At 30.7% G+C, this 16,917-nt stretch overlaps 1 protein-coding gene and 1 non-coding gene across 2 annotated transcripts; one reads left to right on the forward strand and one right to left on the reverse strand.

Moving 5' to 3' along the window:
• Window positions 1-6,507: 6,507 nt before the first annotated feature.
• TRNAM-CAU (transfer RNA methionine (anticodon CAU)) lies at window positions 6,508-6,579 on the forward strand. The gene has a single exon. It is a non-coding gene; the product is annotated as a tRNA-Met (tRNA).
• Window positions 6,580-9,578: 2,999 nt separating this feature from the next.
• On the reverse strand, window positions 9,579-13,655 carry LOC148194833 (uncharacterized; the record flags this gene model as incomplete). The annotated part of the gene is made up of 1 exon (XM_088096376.1): window positions 9,579-13,655. A coding segment is annotated over exon 1 (1,365 nt), but the record flags the coding sequence as incomplete, so codon positions are not given.
• Window positions 13,656-16,917: the final 3,262 nt, after the last annotated feature.

Here is a 16,917-nt window from a genome sequence, read left to right on the forward strand (position 1 = left end):
TATTTTTGAAATAAAAAAAATAACGAAGAAGTACAGAAATACTTTGGGAAGTAGAGGAAGCAGCACCCAAAAGGCTATTACTAATAAAAAAACAATTAAACAAAAATAAGAGTGGCGCAGAAGCGTGACACAGGTCCCAGGAACATTGACTACTTATTTAGTCTTATAATTATAAAATTTTATAACATCTTTTATTACAAAAATATGTCACACCTAATATAAAATAAATAAATAAAAGCCTTAATCTTAATTTTCTTCCAAAACATCAAGAAAATGTGTCATAATGTTCTTGCAAAATTATTTTTGAAAATTCACATATTTTATACACCAAATTTAAATGATTTTTTATACATTTTATATCGGTGATTTGTAATGTTATAGAAATAAGTTTCAATTGACTAAGTCAAAGTGAAATTTATTTTTAATAAAAAATAATAATTTTAATTGTTGGATTTTTTAAATCAGGGTTTGTTAAGAAACTTAACAAAATTTACAATATTTAGATTATTTAAAAAAATCAACTAATTGAAATAAACTTATTATCAATTTCTTTAATAAATTTGAAAAACACCTTTAATTATATTTTTTATAATCGATTTATTTTTAACATAAATAGTTTATACTTATTCTAACTAACATTATTATAAGATAAATCACACATCAATAAAATAGAACAGTCATAAGAAAAGTATACGTAAATTTTACAGTCATCTAAGTCTAACCATAATAGTATAACATATACTAGAAAAGTGTTAACTCCGTTTACCAATTTAGAGATAGAGGAGAGAGAAAAAAAATACAAATATATTTGTCAACTCACCATAAAATTAATTCAAGTGACTTGATTAATACAAATTTATTTATTACCTCACCATAGAATTAACTCAAGTGACTTAATTTACATTACGTTCAAACGCAAAGACATTTATAAAAACAGATACTAAGGAGCACAAAACTCTAAATGTGGGGAAAAAAGCAATTAAGCCTCTATTAATTTAAAAAAAAAATAACTATTATTATTATTATTGTAGATGATTTATAAATAACAAAATATGATAAAACATTATATTATCAATTTATATATTTAAGCTTATATGGTAAAATGATTAACTTTATTTTCTAACAATACTTTCAAGTCAAAGTTTTAATATGGATGAATAATGATAAGAGAATTTTAAATTAAGAATTTATTGATGTTTCAACTTTTTTATATGTAAAGTTGTCATACATAAATAGTAAGAAAAACAAGTGATTTTAAGATTATTATATAATAGAAACGTCCTTTGTTTCACACAGCAGAATCTTTTTTCTCACAGCAGCATCTTTCACCACCAGGAGGAATACAAAAACCACTCTTATAGGCAAAGAATTTACAATATTTTTGACATTTTTCTTCGCTGGGACAGTTTCCTCCTACTTGGCAAACATCTCCAGGAGGTGTTGGTGTAAAACTACTTCTCACCCCTGAAATTTATAAAAAAAATATATAATTACAAATTATATCCAAATCTTTTTTTTTTATCAATTCATCAAATAATTTAACTTGTGTAATTAATATCATATCACATTTCATTTAATCTAATATTTTAACTTGTTCACTCAATATTGTATTTGATTTCATGTAATTTACCGTGTAATGAAGAGAGAATTTACTAAAAAGACAAATTACTAAAAACTTAATAAAATATGTACAAAGGATACACACCACTTTATAACCTTGATAGTAAATTTATGAATCTTTTAAACTCAACATTATCATTTTTACTAATATAAAACATAAACTTACACTTATTTTCAATAAGGTAATAGAACAAATAAAAAATATACAATTAAAAAAAAACATGCTAAACAAAATATGAGTTTAATACCTGAAGTCAAGAGGAAAACAATACAAAAAATTTGGAAAAGAGACATCAAGGTTTTAATTGTGAAACTCATTCTTTGAAACAAATCTAAGTTTTTATTTTCTTTTGAGACTTATAGATATGTTTATGTATACAAGAGAAGAAAGCATGCATGTATATATATACACAAATAGATGGATTTAGAAACCTTTTAATATTATTATTTTATTTAATAAAGATATTTTTTTTATTGTGCACAAGCTTAATTAAAATAGAAAATAATGTATTTAATAAATATATACTATGTTTTTAAAATTCAAAATACATTACATTCATTAACATAGTCAAAGCTAATCATATATTACCTTTAATGATTTCTTAAAATATATAAATATCAGATTATTATTGGTCATAAAATATATTTTAGAATAACCAATTTTTAGAAAAATAATTATTATTTCTGAAGAAGGAACTAATGATATGTATACTAAATATATAAATATAAATGCCACATTAATAAAATTAAAAAATACATTATATATTATTAATTGTTGTTGAAACCAATTAAAATAAATAAATTTTGTAAACATAATTATTGTTTAACAATTTAGGTCATATTTTAATAAGTTTCTGTATAAGTACTTTAAAAAAAATAAAACAAGATAAAAAACTGAAAATGAATCTTATCTTTTAAATATTTAATAAAAAAAAGTATATATATATATATATATATATATATATATATATATATAGAGAGAGAGAGAGAGAGAGAGAGAGAGAGAGAGAGAATTAAGTTGTTGTTTGAGTGTTAAATTGAAAGTGTTATAATTTTATCTTTAAATTAACACAGAAATATGTACAAAAAAAATTAACACAGAAATGTCTCTGAAATGCTCTTAGTTTTACAGGAAGAATAGTGTTATTTAAAAAAGACATTAAATATTAAATATTTATACTTACCATATACTAGATATATTTTTAAAACGTACAATAAACTTAAATAATCAATTATTGTACAATATAATTAAATATATCTTTAGTTTTTAATCTAAAACTTAAAAAAAATTACAAAATAAATAAATAAATAAAAATATTACTATCTAACACGTGATATACAATGTTAATATTGTTTATACAAATATCACATAAAAAATGTAATTAAACTATTTTAACAAAAAATGGGATTCAATTGAAAATAATAATAAGAGGACCAAATTAAATGATTTTAACAAAAATTAAGATAAAAAAAGTGTTTTAGAGGATCAAATTATATAATTTTAACAAAAATTAAGATAAAAAAGTGTTTTAGTCTTTAATTTATTTGTAATTTTGTTTAGATATATTTGTGAAAAGTCAAATAAAATTAAATTGTTAATTATTATTATTTTTTTATTAATTACATTACATAACTCTCATAAGTAACATGGTTTTATATTATATTTAAAATATAACAATATAAGAGTAAAATGAATATTAGTTTATATAAGTTGTTTTATTTTTATTTTTCATTTTATGACTAAAGTTATCCATACAACATTATTTTAATACGTGTTGCTAATAAATATTTAAAAAATTACGTTTATTCCATGCCTTTGAAAGTGACCTTTAAAAAAAAATAAGATTCTTATGATCTATAATTGCTTTTACCAACCACGCATCTGTTTCAAAACATATATTATTTGACTTTATGAACAGAATATTTGGCCTCTGCTTTGGTTCTTCTAATATATGTTCATCAATTTCTTTATTTGCTGGAATTAACAATAGTGGTTTTGTAGTTTGGACACTCTTTTTTGGAACCATTCTAGCGGTGAGACTTTAATATACAACTTTTACCCAAAATGCGTAGCTCCAACTCTCCTGCAAACAATGAAAATGATGCAAGCAACGGTACCCAATATTCATGAATTAATATTATAATAATCCTATTAGGCCAATAAACAAACAATTAATTGAAATACTTATGCACGAGTAATTCAAATATTTATATGTTATTAATAAATATCAATTGAAAATGTAAATTTATTATTCATTAGAAATTTTATTCACTTATATTTATTATGATTCCAGTCACTGTAAATATTTTTTTTTTGAGTATTGCTCCCTCCACCATCCCAAGTGCTTCTGCACCTCTTCACTATTTTTTTTATTTCAAAAATACTTTACACATTTCCACTGTTTTATTTTATTCCAAAAATACCTCACACCTCTCCACTATCCTCAACAATCTTTCTCTTTCTCCTTCTGCATTAATGGAGTATTCATATGATTTAGATTTAGATTTAAACTTGTGATATATTACAAAATATAAAATTCAGACGAAACTTAAATATTAGTGCTTCTACCACTTTCATTTCATAAACTTAAAAGTTAGATGCAAATACAAAATAATAAACATAATAATATTAATAGTAAATATATTATTATTATTATTATTATTATATACTAACTTTATAATCACGAAAGAACTAAATAAATTTCAAATCTTTAACAAATAACTTGTCTTTTATATTTTAAGTATTTAATAATATTTTTATATTATTTATCTAATAAATTAAATACTTTATTCAAGTTATTTAAGTCAAGTTAAAACATAATATAATGTTAAAAATTATAGATATTAAATGTAAAAAAAAACACACATATATAAACATTTTTCTAGAAATTTAGAACAAAATTTTACCATTTATTAAGTAATTTGAAGAAAAAAAAATATATTGAACAGTGAAAATAAGATTGAATCAAACTTATTTAAGGGAAAGTATATATAAAATTTTTCACAAGTTTAAATCTGAGCCATTTGAATGCTCCATTAATGTGAAGAGAAAAAGAAAAAGATTGTTAAATACAATGGAGAAATATAGGGTATTTTTAAAATAAAAGAAAACAGTAGTTAGGTGTAAAGTATTTTTGAAATAAAAGAAAATATTGGAGAAATAAATAAGTATTTGGGGTGTTAGGACGGTGGAGGGAGCGACATTTTTTTAAGTTACGCTAGTTCAGGGCCCAATATTTTAATTAGTTGGGTTGGATTATTTTGAGTTCAGAAGTTTCTCTTGTTAGTCTTTTTTTTATCTAGGATGTTGCATCCAACATCTTCAAGCATTTTATCTTGTATCTCCACTTCTCTAAAATATCTTAAAATTTATTGAAATGAAACCTACACTCCGTTATAACTTATTTGAATTGATAATATTTTGTCTTCTTTAATATCTTTTAAATTTATGTATGAACTTATAATGTAATTATATAATTTTTAATTATTATAAATTAATTTATAAAAAAATTATTAAAATTAATAAAAGTATTTTAGAATAAAAAAAATTAACCTATAGATATGAAAATCCAATTATATCTAAATCAGATATGAAAATGTGATTGTACCTAAATCGGATACGGATATCCTATGTGTTGCCAAACCCATCTGTTAATAGAAATAGAAAATATAAATAATGACTTCTTCTTTCACACTCAACAGAAAAACACAACTACACAACTGAAAGAAAATATTGGAGCTGGCGTCGGGATGTGCAAAGATGGAGATGAAGAAATCTAATGGTTGACGGCATTGCCGCCGACGGACGTGAGACTTGCAGCGATGGCTGACGACGAAGATAATAAAGAAACAGATGGGTTTCAAAGTTAAAGAAGTTGATCCAACTTATTGCCCTGTATCCTTCTTTTAATTTCCTGCACCCGTCCCTTAGGTCCTAGGCTTTGTTTTGTTGAGTGGATTTGAGAAAATGAATTTGAGGGGATTTGAGAGGATTTGAAGATAATTTTTTTGTCGTTTTTTTTGAGTGAATTTGAAGGTAAATGAGAGTGAATTTGAAAATAAAATTTGTGAGAATTAGTATAGAATTGTATTGACGTGACAAATTAAAAGAAATTATTTTCAAATTCACTCTCATTTATCTTCAAATTCGCTCAAAAAAACGACAAAAAAATTATCTTCAAATCCTCTCAAATCTCCTTCTTCAAATCCACTCAAAAGAACAAGTCCTAAGTGATTACACGCGTATATTTTTTATTTTAAAAGTCATTCTTTTTAACAATTGAAGATGTTAATTTTCTACCTCTTCTTAGTTTACTTTGTTTTCCGGATACATCTATCACAATAGAAATATATTTAGATAAACATTCAAATCGTTAGATTGCATATTAACATCGCATACTTTCTTTAATATTTTATATTAAATTTAAAAAGTTCATAAAACTTATTTTTAACCATTAAAAATTATCTAATTAAATTATAAATTCATAAAATGATTGCAATGAGAAAAAATTAAATAAATATATATTTATTAAAATTAAAAGTTGATTTTTTCTAAAAGTTGGAGATGGAAGGTCAAACACTTTGAACTGAAACTATTTAAGAATCTTTGATCAATTTTTTTTAGTTTTTTACAAAATAAATGCATTTTTAATTAAGGACAAAATTGATATTTTATTATAGTTTGGAGGTACGAAAGGGTTAGAGGGACAAAATGAAACACCCTTTTTATTTTTTTTATGAGAATAAATTTGTAGCAATTTGGGTCTTCTTTGAATCTTTATCTTTTCTGTCTCCGTACTTTCTAAAATAAATTTGGGTCTCACCAAAGCCCATTTTTCAAAGTAAAAACAAGGATCAAAATAAAAAGACTATTATACATACCAACAAATCAGAGTGGCGCAGCGGAAGCGTGGTGGGCCCATAACCCACAGGTCCCAGGATCGAAACCTGGCTCTGATAAGAGTTTTTATATATATGAATATATATTTTTATATATGAATATACTTTATCTTTAATAAGTATTTTTTTATAATTAGTTTAATTTTAAATAGTTTATATTTGCTAATCATATATCAATATACTTTTGTATATATTTACAATACAACTACTTATTTAGTTTTATAATTATAAAATTTTTATCATTTTAGATTATTAAAAAAAACCAACTAAATTGAAATAAACTTATTATTTATTTCCTTATAAATTTCAAAAACATCTTTAATAAGTATTTTTTTTATAATCAATTTATTTTTAAATAGTTGATATTTGCTATAACATTTAGGATAAATCATATATCAATAAACTAAAATAGTTATAAGAAAAAATATTTATAAACTTTTACAGTTATACAAATATTAGAAAAAAAGATAATGCTTTTATCAATAAAGCGCCATACACTTAAAAGTTAAAGTAGATAGAAGTCTATATATACATCTATAATATATACAAGACTAAAAAACTAAAATTAGTCTTATGCTTCATCCTTATCTCCTAAAAGACTATTCTTATATGTTCACATCATAAATTTAACATGAATATTTTATACCTACTTTAATAATCAAATTCATTTTGTTTATTAAATAAATAATGTAAAATAAATTGTTTTGAAACAATTATTTCAAATTTAAAATAACCCATCGTTATTTATACAAAAAATAAATTGATTGATACCCATTATATTTTTTCTATAACAATTGTTTTCTGTTTTTTATAACAATAATTTATTGAAAGATAATTTTGTCTCTTAAATTGTTTAAAATAATATCTTTTATTATCATTAAATTATATAAAAATTAAATAATTGTTACTGCGGACAACTTACAAATAATAAAAGCTAAGTGAGAATCCAAAACACGAGTAGTTTAAATTGGAATAATTTATTTATATTTACACTTTTTGTATGGAAAGTTAGGGGCTAGTGAAAAAAGGGGTAGTTGAAAGTATTATAGAAGAGGAATATCTTTTATTAATTTATACAAAAAAAATTAAATAACTATTATATTTATATTTACACTTTTTGTATGGAAAGTTAGGGGCTAGTGAAAAAAAGGGGTAGTTGAAAGTATTATAGAAGAGGAATATCTTTTATTAATTTATACAAAAAAATTAAATAACTATTATTGTAGATGATTTATAAATAATAAAATATGATATCATATTATAATAATATTCATGAATTAATATTATAATAATCCTATTAGGTTAATAAACAAACCAATAATTGAAATACTTATACATGAGTAATCAAAATATTTATATATTATTAATAAATATCCATTGAAAATGTAGATTTATTGTTCATTAGAAATTTTATTCACATATATTTATTATGATTCCTACCATTGTGAATATTTTGTTTTTGAGTTAAGCTAGTTCAGGGCTCAATATTTTATTTAGTTGGGTTGGGTTATTTTGAGTTCAGAAGTTTATTTGTCTGTTAGTCTTTTTTTATGTTTATCTTTTGAGTGTTTTATCATCTTCCTTCAACCCTTTCATCCTGCACCCTGCACTGCACCTCCAAACTTTGCTAAAATATATATTTAGTCCCTAATTAAAATGTTTTAGGATGCCCTTAATTAAAATATGTTTTAGGATTTGTGTGTCGGATGTCATTTGCTGATTCTCTCTCGCATAGCACCCTCACGTATGCTTTCCTTTCTCACGCACGGTACCACCATTTGCTCTCCCTTCTCTCGCACAGCACGATGGAAGTACATAAGCCTGTGATTTAACTTTAGTCATAATGAGGATTGAAGTTTCTTTTTTTTATCTATACAAATTGAATATAAATTAAAGAAAAGTTTCAAAGAGTTGGTGTGCGCCTGTAAAGGGTTGGCTTGGTCTTTGGCTATACAATTCTCTCTTCTCTTTTTTTATCTTTCTCACAAGCTCTGCTCAGCCATGAACCTAAGTAGACTACCCCTACCCCGACCTCCCAAATATGTTACATTTTCACAATTTCTTCTTATTATCTTTTCTTCTTTTACCCTTCCAACATAAACACCACCACCACATTCTTCACTCATATCACTACACTCCATTCCCTCCATCCATCTCTCTCTGTCCCAAATTATCATTGCAACCTCACAACATATGTGATTCTCTATCAACTTTGGACCATTTTTACTAATCATTTCTTTAAAACACACTGCAAAAAAAATACACAGAAATTGAAAAGCGAAACAATACACAGCACCATCGGATCTGGAGGTGCGAAGTATTGTTGGAAGTCTATTGATGATGTGAATGGCAAGTTTGACAGCATAAGACCAGAAAATATTAGGAACTTTAGACTGAAAAAGTAGAGAACGACAAACATTAAGAATATGTTGATGTTTCCTTTCAACAATGCCATTTTGTTGAGGAGTAGCAACACAAGAGGTTTCATGAAAAATACCTTTAGTAGAGTAAAAGTCATTAAGAAAAAATTCTTTGCCATTGTCAGACCTTAGAATTTTAAGTTTACAGGAAAACTGATTTTCAGTTAAGAGAATAAATTTTTGAAGTAAGTTTTTAACATCAGATTTTTGTTTTAAAAGAAGAATCCATGTAAAACGGCTATAGTCATCAACTATAGTTAAAAAATATTTGTATCCATCAATAGAAGAAATAGAGAGGGGACCCCAAATATCAACATGAATTAGATGAAAGAAACAAGAAGATTTAGTTTTGCTAACAGAAAATTGAAGACGTTTTTGTTTAGCAAAAGCACAGGCGTCACAAGCATCAAAAGATTGAAAGGAAATATCAGTATATTGAGAGGCTAAACTTTGAAGAACTTTATTTGAAGGATGTCCAAGTTTCATATGCCACAAATTACAAGAATCATTAGAACTGTTATGAAAAGCAGAATGAGAAATATTCAATTCAGAAGTAGTTGTGACATTATTACTAAGAAGATAAAAAAGACCCTTGTATTTCTTAGCTACTCCAATCGTCTGGTAAGTATTCATCTGCACAATGAGACAACTATCTTGATGAAAAACAATGAAGAAATTATTTGAATGTAATAATTTGGAAATAGAAATAAGATGAACAGAGAAGTTAGGAACAAAAAGAGTATTATGTAAAATCAAATTGCCTAAAATGATAGTGCCAGAAAATTCAGTAGTAACAAAACTGTGATTTGGTAAGCGTATTGAAATAGGAGTAATGGGATGTAAGGAATGAAAAAGAAATTTAGAAGAACATATATGATAAGTAGCGCCACTATCTATAATCCAAGAAGAAAGATTAAATGAAGAAAAAGAACCTGATGACTGTGGAGTGCATTGATTAACACTGGCCTCCCTAGTAGTAGGAGATTGAGATTGTTTCAATAAACCAAGAATGGCGTTATACTGATCTTGAGAAAAAGTGTATTGAGGTTGAGTTTTATCAGCAGAAGAATCATCATTAGAAGTATCAGTGGAGGTGTGTGAATCACCATTAGTCATGTTGGCAGAAGAATTGGAGATAGCTAAATGAGGTTTGATGACGGGTTTATAACCTTGAGGAAGGCCATATTTGAACCAGCAATTATCAGAAGTATGATTAGTTCTTTTGCAATGATCACAGTACTTAGAACGACCACCAAATTTAATATTGCGTCCTCGTCCACGACCAGAAAAAGTACCAGAACGATCAGTCTTATAAGGCTTGTGTTGAGGATCGTAAGAATTGAAATTGGCCATAGAATCTTGTGGAGTTTGTGAGGACGAATTATGAAATTCACGTTCTTGTTGAAGAATCAAAGAAAAGGTTTTGGTAAGATTTGGCATGGGTTCCATTAGCATGATTTGAGAACGTACAGAAGAGAATTCATCGTTTAACCCACGGAGAAACTTGATTATAGAATCATCATTACGATCTTGTTGAATCTTGATTAACAATCCACAATTGCAAGGAGAATGACAGGTACATACAAGAATGGTTTGATATAGAGAAAGCTCTTTCCAAATTATTTGAAGACGAGTATAATACTGAGATACAGTGGAATCACCTTGTTTGCAAGAATGAATGGCTTCTTGAAGATCAGCAATACGAAACTTATCACCATGAGAAAAACGTTGAAGAAGATCAATCCAAATTTCATAGGCAGATTCCATCCACATAACAGATTGTTTAATAGGAAGCGTCATGGATCGTGTCAGCCATGAAATCACCATCTTGTTACAACGTTTCCAGGCTTCGTGAAGAATATCATCAGCAGCAGGGCAAGGGATAGTGCCAAGAACAAATTTTTCTTTATTCTTGGTTTCCAGAGTGTCGCAACCGGAATCGCGACGGGACGACGATCCAAAAAAGAAACGGGTTTTGAAAAAGAGATTTGGAGTCGCCACCATAGTTTATTATGGAAAACTGCGGAAAAACCATAAAATGATAAAGCGTGGTCTACAAGAACCAGATTCTAGGTTCGGGAGTCGGTTACGTGTAGGGAAAGTATTAACACCCTACAACGCCTGCCTTAAGGCAGTACCTTTAACTAAATGCACGAATATGATGTGGTTTTCAAAATGTTTAACTACCCCCTAAAATAAAATTATAAATAAACAAAATATATTTTTTAGTTTTTTGGGCCCGACAAGGATTGACCTTGCTCCTACGTATTCTCATTCAGAATGAGAAATCAGGGTTACGTAGTTCTTTCGAATCTGTTTGAGAGATTTGTTTGGAAATTGTTTGAAAATTTGTTTTGAAATGATTTTTGGATTTTTGGGAAGTGAACCTGACAAGGGCTAACCTTGCTCCTACGTATCTCCACTTTTGATGGAGAATCAAGAAACACGTAGTTCTGGCAGAAAGACTGTTTGTTTGCTTGAAAGTGTTGATGTTTTTAGTTTTTGAAGATTTTACAGTTTTTTGTATCTTTTGAGAAAAAGGTGAAAATGTTTTTAGCACAAGGACGATGCGAGCGATCACACATGCGCTTAACCTTAAAAGCATATTTTTGTAATTTTATTTGAGAAAGAAGAAAAGGTTTTTAGCACAAGGACGATGCGAGCGATCACACATGTGCTTAACCTTTAAAACATATTTTTATAATTTTATTTGAGAAAGAAGAAAAAGGTTGTTAGCACAAGGACGATGCGAGCGATCACACCTGTACTTAACCTTTAAAATATATTTTTGTATTTTTTTATATTTTTTATAAAAAGGAGAAAAGGTTTTTAGCACGAGGACGATGCGAGCGATCACACACGTGCCTAACCTTTAAAATATATTTTTGTATTTTTTATAAAGGACGAAGAAAAGGTTTTTAGCACGAGGACGATGCGAGCGATCACACACGTGTCTAACCTTTAAAATATATTTTTGTATTTTTATTTGAGAAAGAAGAAAAGGTTTTTAGCACAAGGACGATGCGAGCCATCACACATGTGCTTAACCTTTAAAACATATTTTTTGTTAATTTAAAATATTTATAATTTTAATATTTTTTTTTTATAATTTTTATGGAGAACGAAACAAACAAGTCTAATAGATATAAATAAAACAAAGGGGTGTGGGCTATCATACAAGGGGTTACATGCAATAAAAACTAACTAAAAGAAAACAAAAGCATAAAAAATAAAGCAAGAGAAAAGCCCAACATGAATAGAGGTACAGAGATAAAAGCCAGAGGTGTGGAGTGAAATTGAGGTTCTTTAGTTTGGGCCCAAACCCCTTTTTTAACTTTGTATCTAACAAGGGTGTAAAGATGAAACTAGAGGTGCATCCCGAAATAGTGTGCTAAGGCCCAATTCCCTTTTTTATTCTTATTACTGGCAAAAAGGCTTAAGCCCAAACGCAAGGGGTGTAAATGGAGTTGTGAATGTGGCAGGAAAAAAAAAGCGACCCAATAAACATAAGTGTGTAGGGATAAAAAACAGGGGCGTAGAATGGGAGCAGGGATCCAAATAGAAAGGAAGAGGGCAGCCCACGACCTAGGCCCAAAGCTCCTTAACCCAAATCAGAAAAATAGGGGTTTCCCAACTTCAAACTCTCTTTACGTTCACAATCAACATATCAGAGACCCAGGATCTCTTTCTCCGACCGAACCAAACACCACGCTGCTACTGCTTCGAACCAACCAACGCGAACCGCCCACGACCGGTCTCGGCGTCGGCGGCGACCTCAGGCACCACCGGAATCACTGCCAACCGCGGCGCCACTGCCTCCTCTCTCTCGTTTATCTTCCCCACTGACCCGTCATCAAGAGCCGCGGCCTAGGGCGTCGCCGACGATGCCGTTCGTCGTCACCGGAACTGGCCGCCGCGAGTCACGGCCTGAAGCATCGCCGCTCACTGCCGGAATTGAGCCCCCGCGTCACTGCCTCTCCGGACCAGAACCACGCCACGCCGCGCCTCGATCCGACCACCCAGGGAGGGGTTTCACTTCCGCCGTACCTACACACGGGCCGCCGCCTCCGCTAAAGTATCTTCTGTCTCTCCACCGACGCCACCACTCCCTTTTTTTCCTTCCCTCTTCTAAGGGTTCTTTCATCTCCAGCATCACCACCGAAACATTCTCCCCTCTCTTTTCACTCATTCATTTTTTTGGTTTGGTTGCTTTGCCTACTGGAATTGAAAAATTACTAGTGTGTTGGGTGCATATGAGTGTGAGGAATATCAATTTGCAGGTTGAAGAGATGAACTTGAAATTGAGTTTGAAGTTGGGAGATAAAAATGGGAGAAGAAGATGAGGCGTGATTGGGTCACGGTGGAGGCAAAATGAGGATGGGTGTTTGGAGATGAAAATGGATGGTCGGCTGAAGATGGACGAAATTGACGAGGATGAGAGTAGATACTGCCTTGTATTTTCATTCAACTGAAAACGAAAGAAACCTTGAATCTGATTCTGAAAAGAGTGTTTTGATCATTAGCTTTCATTTTTCTCTATTCTCGTAAGTTTCTTATGGATGTTGATGCTCTCTGGTTGAAGGTTCAAGAAATATTGGTTTCGAATGATTGCTTGATGGATGAAACAAAAGGATGTAAGGGTGATGAAGCAACATAAAGGGAGGATACAAAGATAGCATGAATTGACCAATGAGAAGAGTAATCGAGGATAAAGAGGTGTAATATTAATTATCAAACATATCAATCACACATTATATAGTCCCAACCAGTTAAATACATTTCAAACATTCACATTAATCCGAACCGCCACCAAATAACATAGTAAACTAGATGACATACCTATTGTTGCCACCTTCTCTGTATTGTTTCTTTTTCATTTTCTTTTTCGGTCCAAATCTCATCTCTCGTTTTTCTCCTCTTTCTCAGTTCTTAGAAGCCCTTGAAGGAGAATCCCCTCTCCCGTGGTCTGCTCTGATCTCACCCTCTCGTTCTTCTCCCTTCGAATGAGGTTCACCCTTTCCCAGGTTCACCACCACGAATCGTGACTCCTCGCCAGTGAATCCAAGTTTTTGTGAGAGGGGAATGAGTGGGTTCTCTCTGTTGATCCCTCCTCTGTACGAGAGGGAGGCTTTTTCTTGTGGTTGGGCCTCATGGAGGAATGAGCTCTTAGCTTCTGAACAGAATCATTTTTTTGAATCCTCTTTTCCCTTTCACAGGCTAAAGTCATCTGCAACCACTCTACAATCCAGCCATTCAGAGAAGTTCTTTTCATTTTTGTAGTAATCCAGCTAGAGGTAGAGTAGGTCTGTGCAAGGATTTGCATCCCAAAAATGGGAGATAACGTAGAGGAAAGGACCGATTTCAGAAAGCTGACTTTGCCTAATCCGTGTTCCATTTTTTTTTGCTTATTTTTATACGTTGGACAAGTTAGTTAAAGTAAAGAAATATTAAAATGACAAAAGAAAATAACACTAAATAACAAATTAAAACAAATTAAAATAACAAAATAAAAATGAGAATACAAAAGAATAAAAATCTAAAAGATAAAATAAAACAAAATGAATCAAAATAACAAAATAAAGTGAGTACAATGAAATAAAATTGGAATAACATAAAATCAAATAAAATAAACAAGATCAAATAAATTTAAACATTATTTATTTAATTAGTTACCCGGACGAAATTGAGTGTTGACACAGAGCAACGAGCATATCATGACGCCATTGTTGATAGTTGTTGTCAGAAAGAAGAGGAGTAACAAGAATAAGAGCGGGATTCTCACCGGGATGCAGAAACAATAGAGGGTTGGCAGGATTGGAAAGATAATCAGTGGTAGAATTGGAGAAAGCCATGAGAAAAGTATTTGTCTACTGATACCATGTAAGAAAACAGAGAAAAGAGAAAAAGAGAACCAGAGAGCAAAGAAGAAAAGAATTGTATTGAAGAAAATTGCTAAAAATACAATAAGGTAAAGGTATATATACAGGAAGAAAAGAAAACAATGAAAGGCTTCCTAGACCGAACGTCCTAAAAGGGAACGATCGATAAAAAGAAGTCAAACGGAAACAAAACGAAAAGGAACGAACGACAGAGCAAAGGACGAGCGTTCCTGTCGAGTAGTGTGAGCGACAGGCACTCGGACGAGCGTTCCTGTCGAGCAGTGTGAGCGACAGTCACGAGGACGAGCGTTCCTGTCGAGCAGTGTGAGCGACAGAGATGGTCATTAACGAACGGTACGACTGACAGGCACGATGACGATCGTACCTGTCGAGCGATAAGACGAGCGGCAACCACCAGATGAGGACGAACGGCCATAATAACTCTATCATCCCCCCTCAAGATGAACATGAATGTTATGCATGTTTAGCTTGGAAATGACCATATTGAAAGGAGAAGGATAAAGAGATTTAGTGAAAACATCTGCAACTTGACTGGTAGAGGAAACATGCAGAAGTTTGATGAGACCATCTTGAAGCTTTTGTCGAGTGACATGACAGTCTATATCAATATGCTTTGTTCGTTCATGAAAGGTGGGATTCTTGGCAATGTGAATAGCAGAGTTGTTGTCACAGTAAACAGAATAAGGTTTCGGGCACGGTATATGCAAATCTTTTAAAAGATATTGCAGCCATTGTAATTCACAGGTTAATGAAGCCAAAGACCTGTATCAGCTTCAGAAGAAGATTTGGAAACGGTGGTTTGTTTCTTTGATTTCCAGATCACGCCGAGGTATAGACATCTCGTGCGTGATAGTAGAAATTGGGTGGTCCAATAGCGGCCCGATTGCGGGTGGAATAGAAGAATAGAATGCCCACTTAGAACTCGCTAGGATAGGCACTAACCTGGCTCTGATACCATATTAGAAGGTGTGTTTTAAGCCTAACTCAACCCCACAAAACCGGCTTGTAGGGTAAGGTTTGCACCTCACTTATATATTATAAATTGACCTTATCTCTAGTCGACATGGGACTTCCAACAAGTATAAATTTAAAAACATATGCATCGCATTTCCAAATGCGACAAAAAAAAAAGTTCCCATCAACTGACAACCGAAAAACAATTTTTTCCCATCGAATGTCGACGTCCGGACAAAGACTGCATCGGGTATCCAGATCCGAATCTCCTCTTTCGGATTTTCATATCCGAAGTATATATCTTCCTGTATTTTTTTCTTCACCACCTCCAAACGCCAAGCCTGCCTCCCTCGAAACACCACCTCCAATTCTTAACAACCCTGTTTCTGTCTGTCTTGTATCACTCACTGTATATAAGTTGTAAAGCGGAGAGAAAGAGGATGAGCTCTGCCCTTTTGTCTCTTCACTCCTTTATGCTACGGTCCTTCCATCTTATATAATCTACCTACTTTGATCTAATCTACTGAAATGCAAAATACACAAGAGAAGAAGAAGATTTGACACCAAAATAAAAGTAAAAACGTAAAGACCCTCTCCTCACTGCACATTGGAATACACTTAATGAAAATAAAGGAAATGAAATGGAGTGCAAGGAAATGGGGTGTAGAGAAATGGGGTGCTGGGTGCATTTGCTGATAGGCGAAATGCGAGTGGAGGGTTTCAATGTTACACATAATTCGTCAATAAACAACTAATTACCGCATAACTATCTCCTTAATTAGGAATATTTTAGGAAATGGGAGGTGCAGATGAAAATGTTGGAGTTGCAGATGAAACACTCTTATCTTTTCTTCTTCCGTATTTTCCAAAATAAATTTGGACCTCGCCAAAGCCCATTCTTCAAGCAGAGATAAAATAACAAGGATATTAGTAACAAAAAAAATTAAACAAGCATTCAACTACAAATCAGAGTGGCACAGGGGAAGCGTGATAGGTCCATAATTCACAGGTCTTCGAATTTTGAATTTAAATGTTCTTTATTAAAAGAAATTGAACATATTAAGAGAGAAAAAAATACCAGTTTATTTGTCATCTCACCATAAAATCAACTCAAATGACTTGAT

The sequence above is a fragment of the Vigna umbellata genome, chromosome 8, assembly GCF_029865625.1.
Source record: "Vigna umbellata cultivar VRB3 chromosome 8, Vumbellata_1.0, whole genome shotgun sequence".
Lineage (NCBI taxonomy): Eukaryota > Viridiplantae > Streptophyta > Magnoliopsida > Fabales > Fabaceae > Vigna > Vigna umbellata.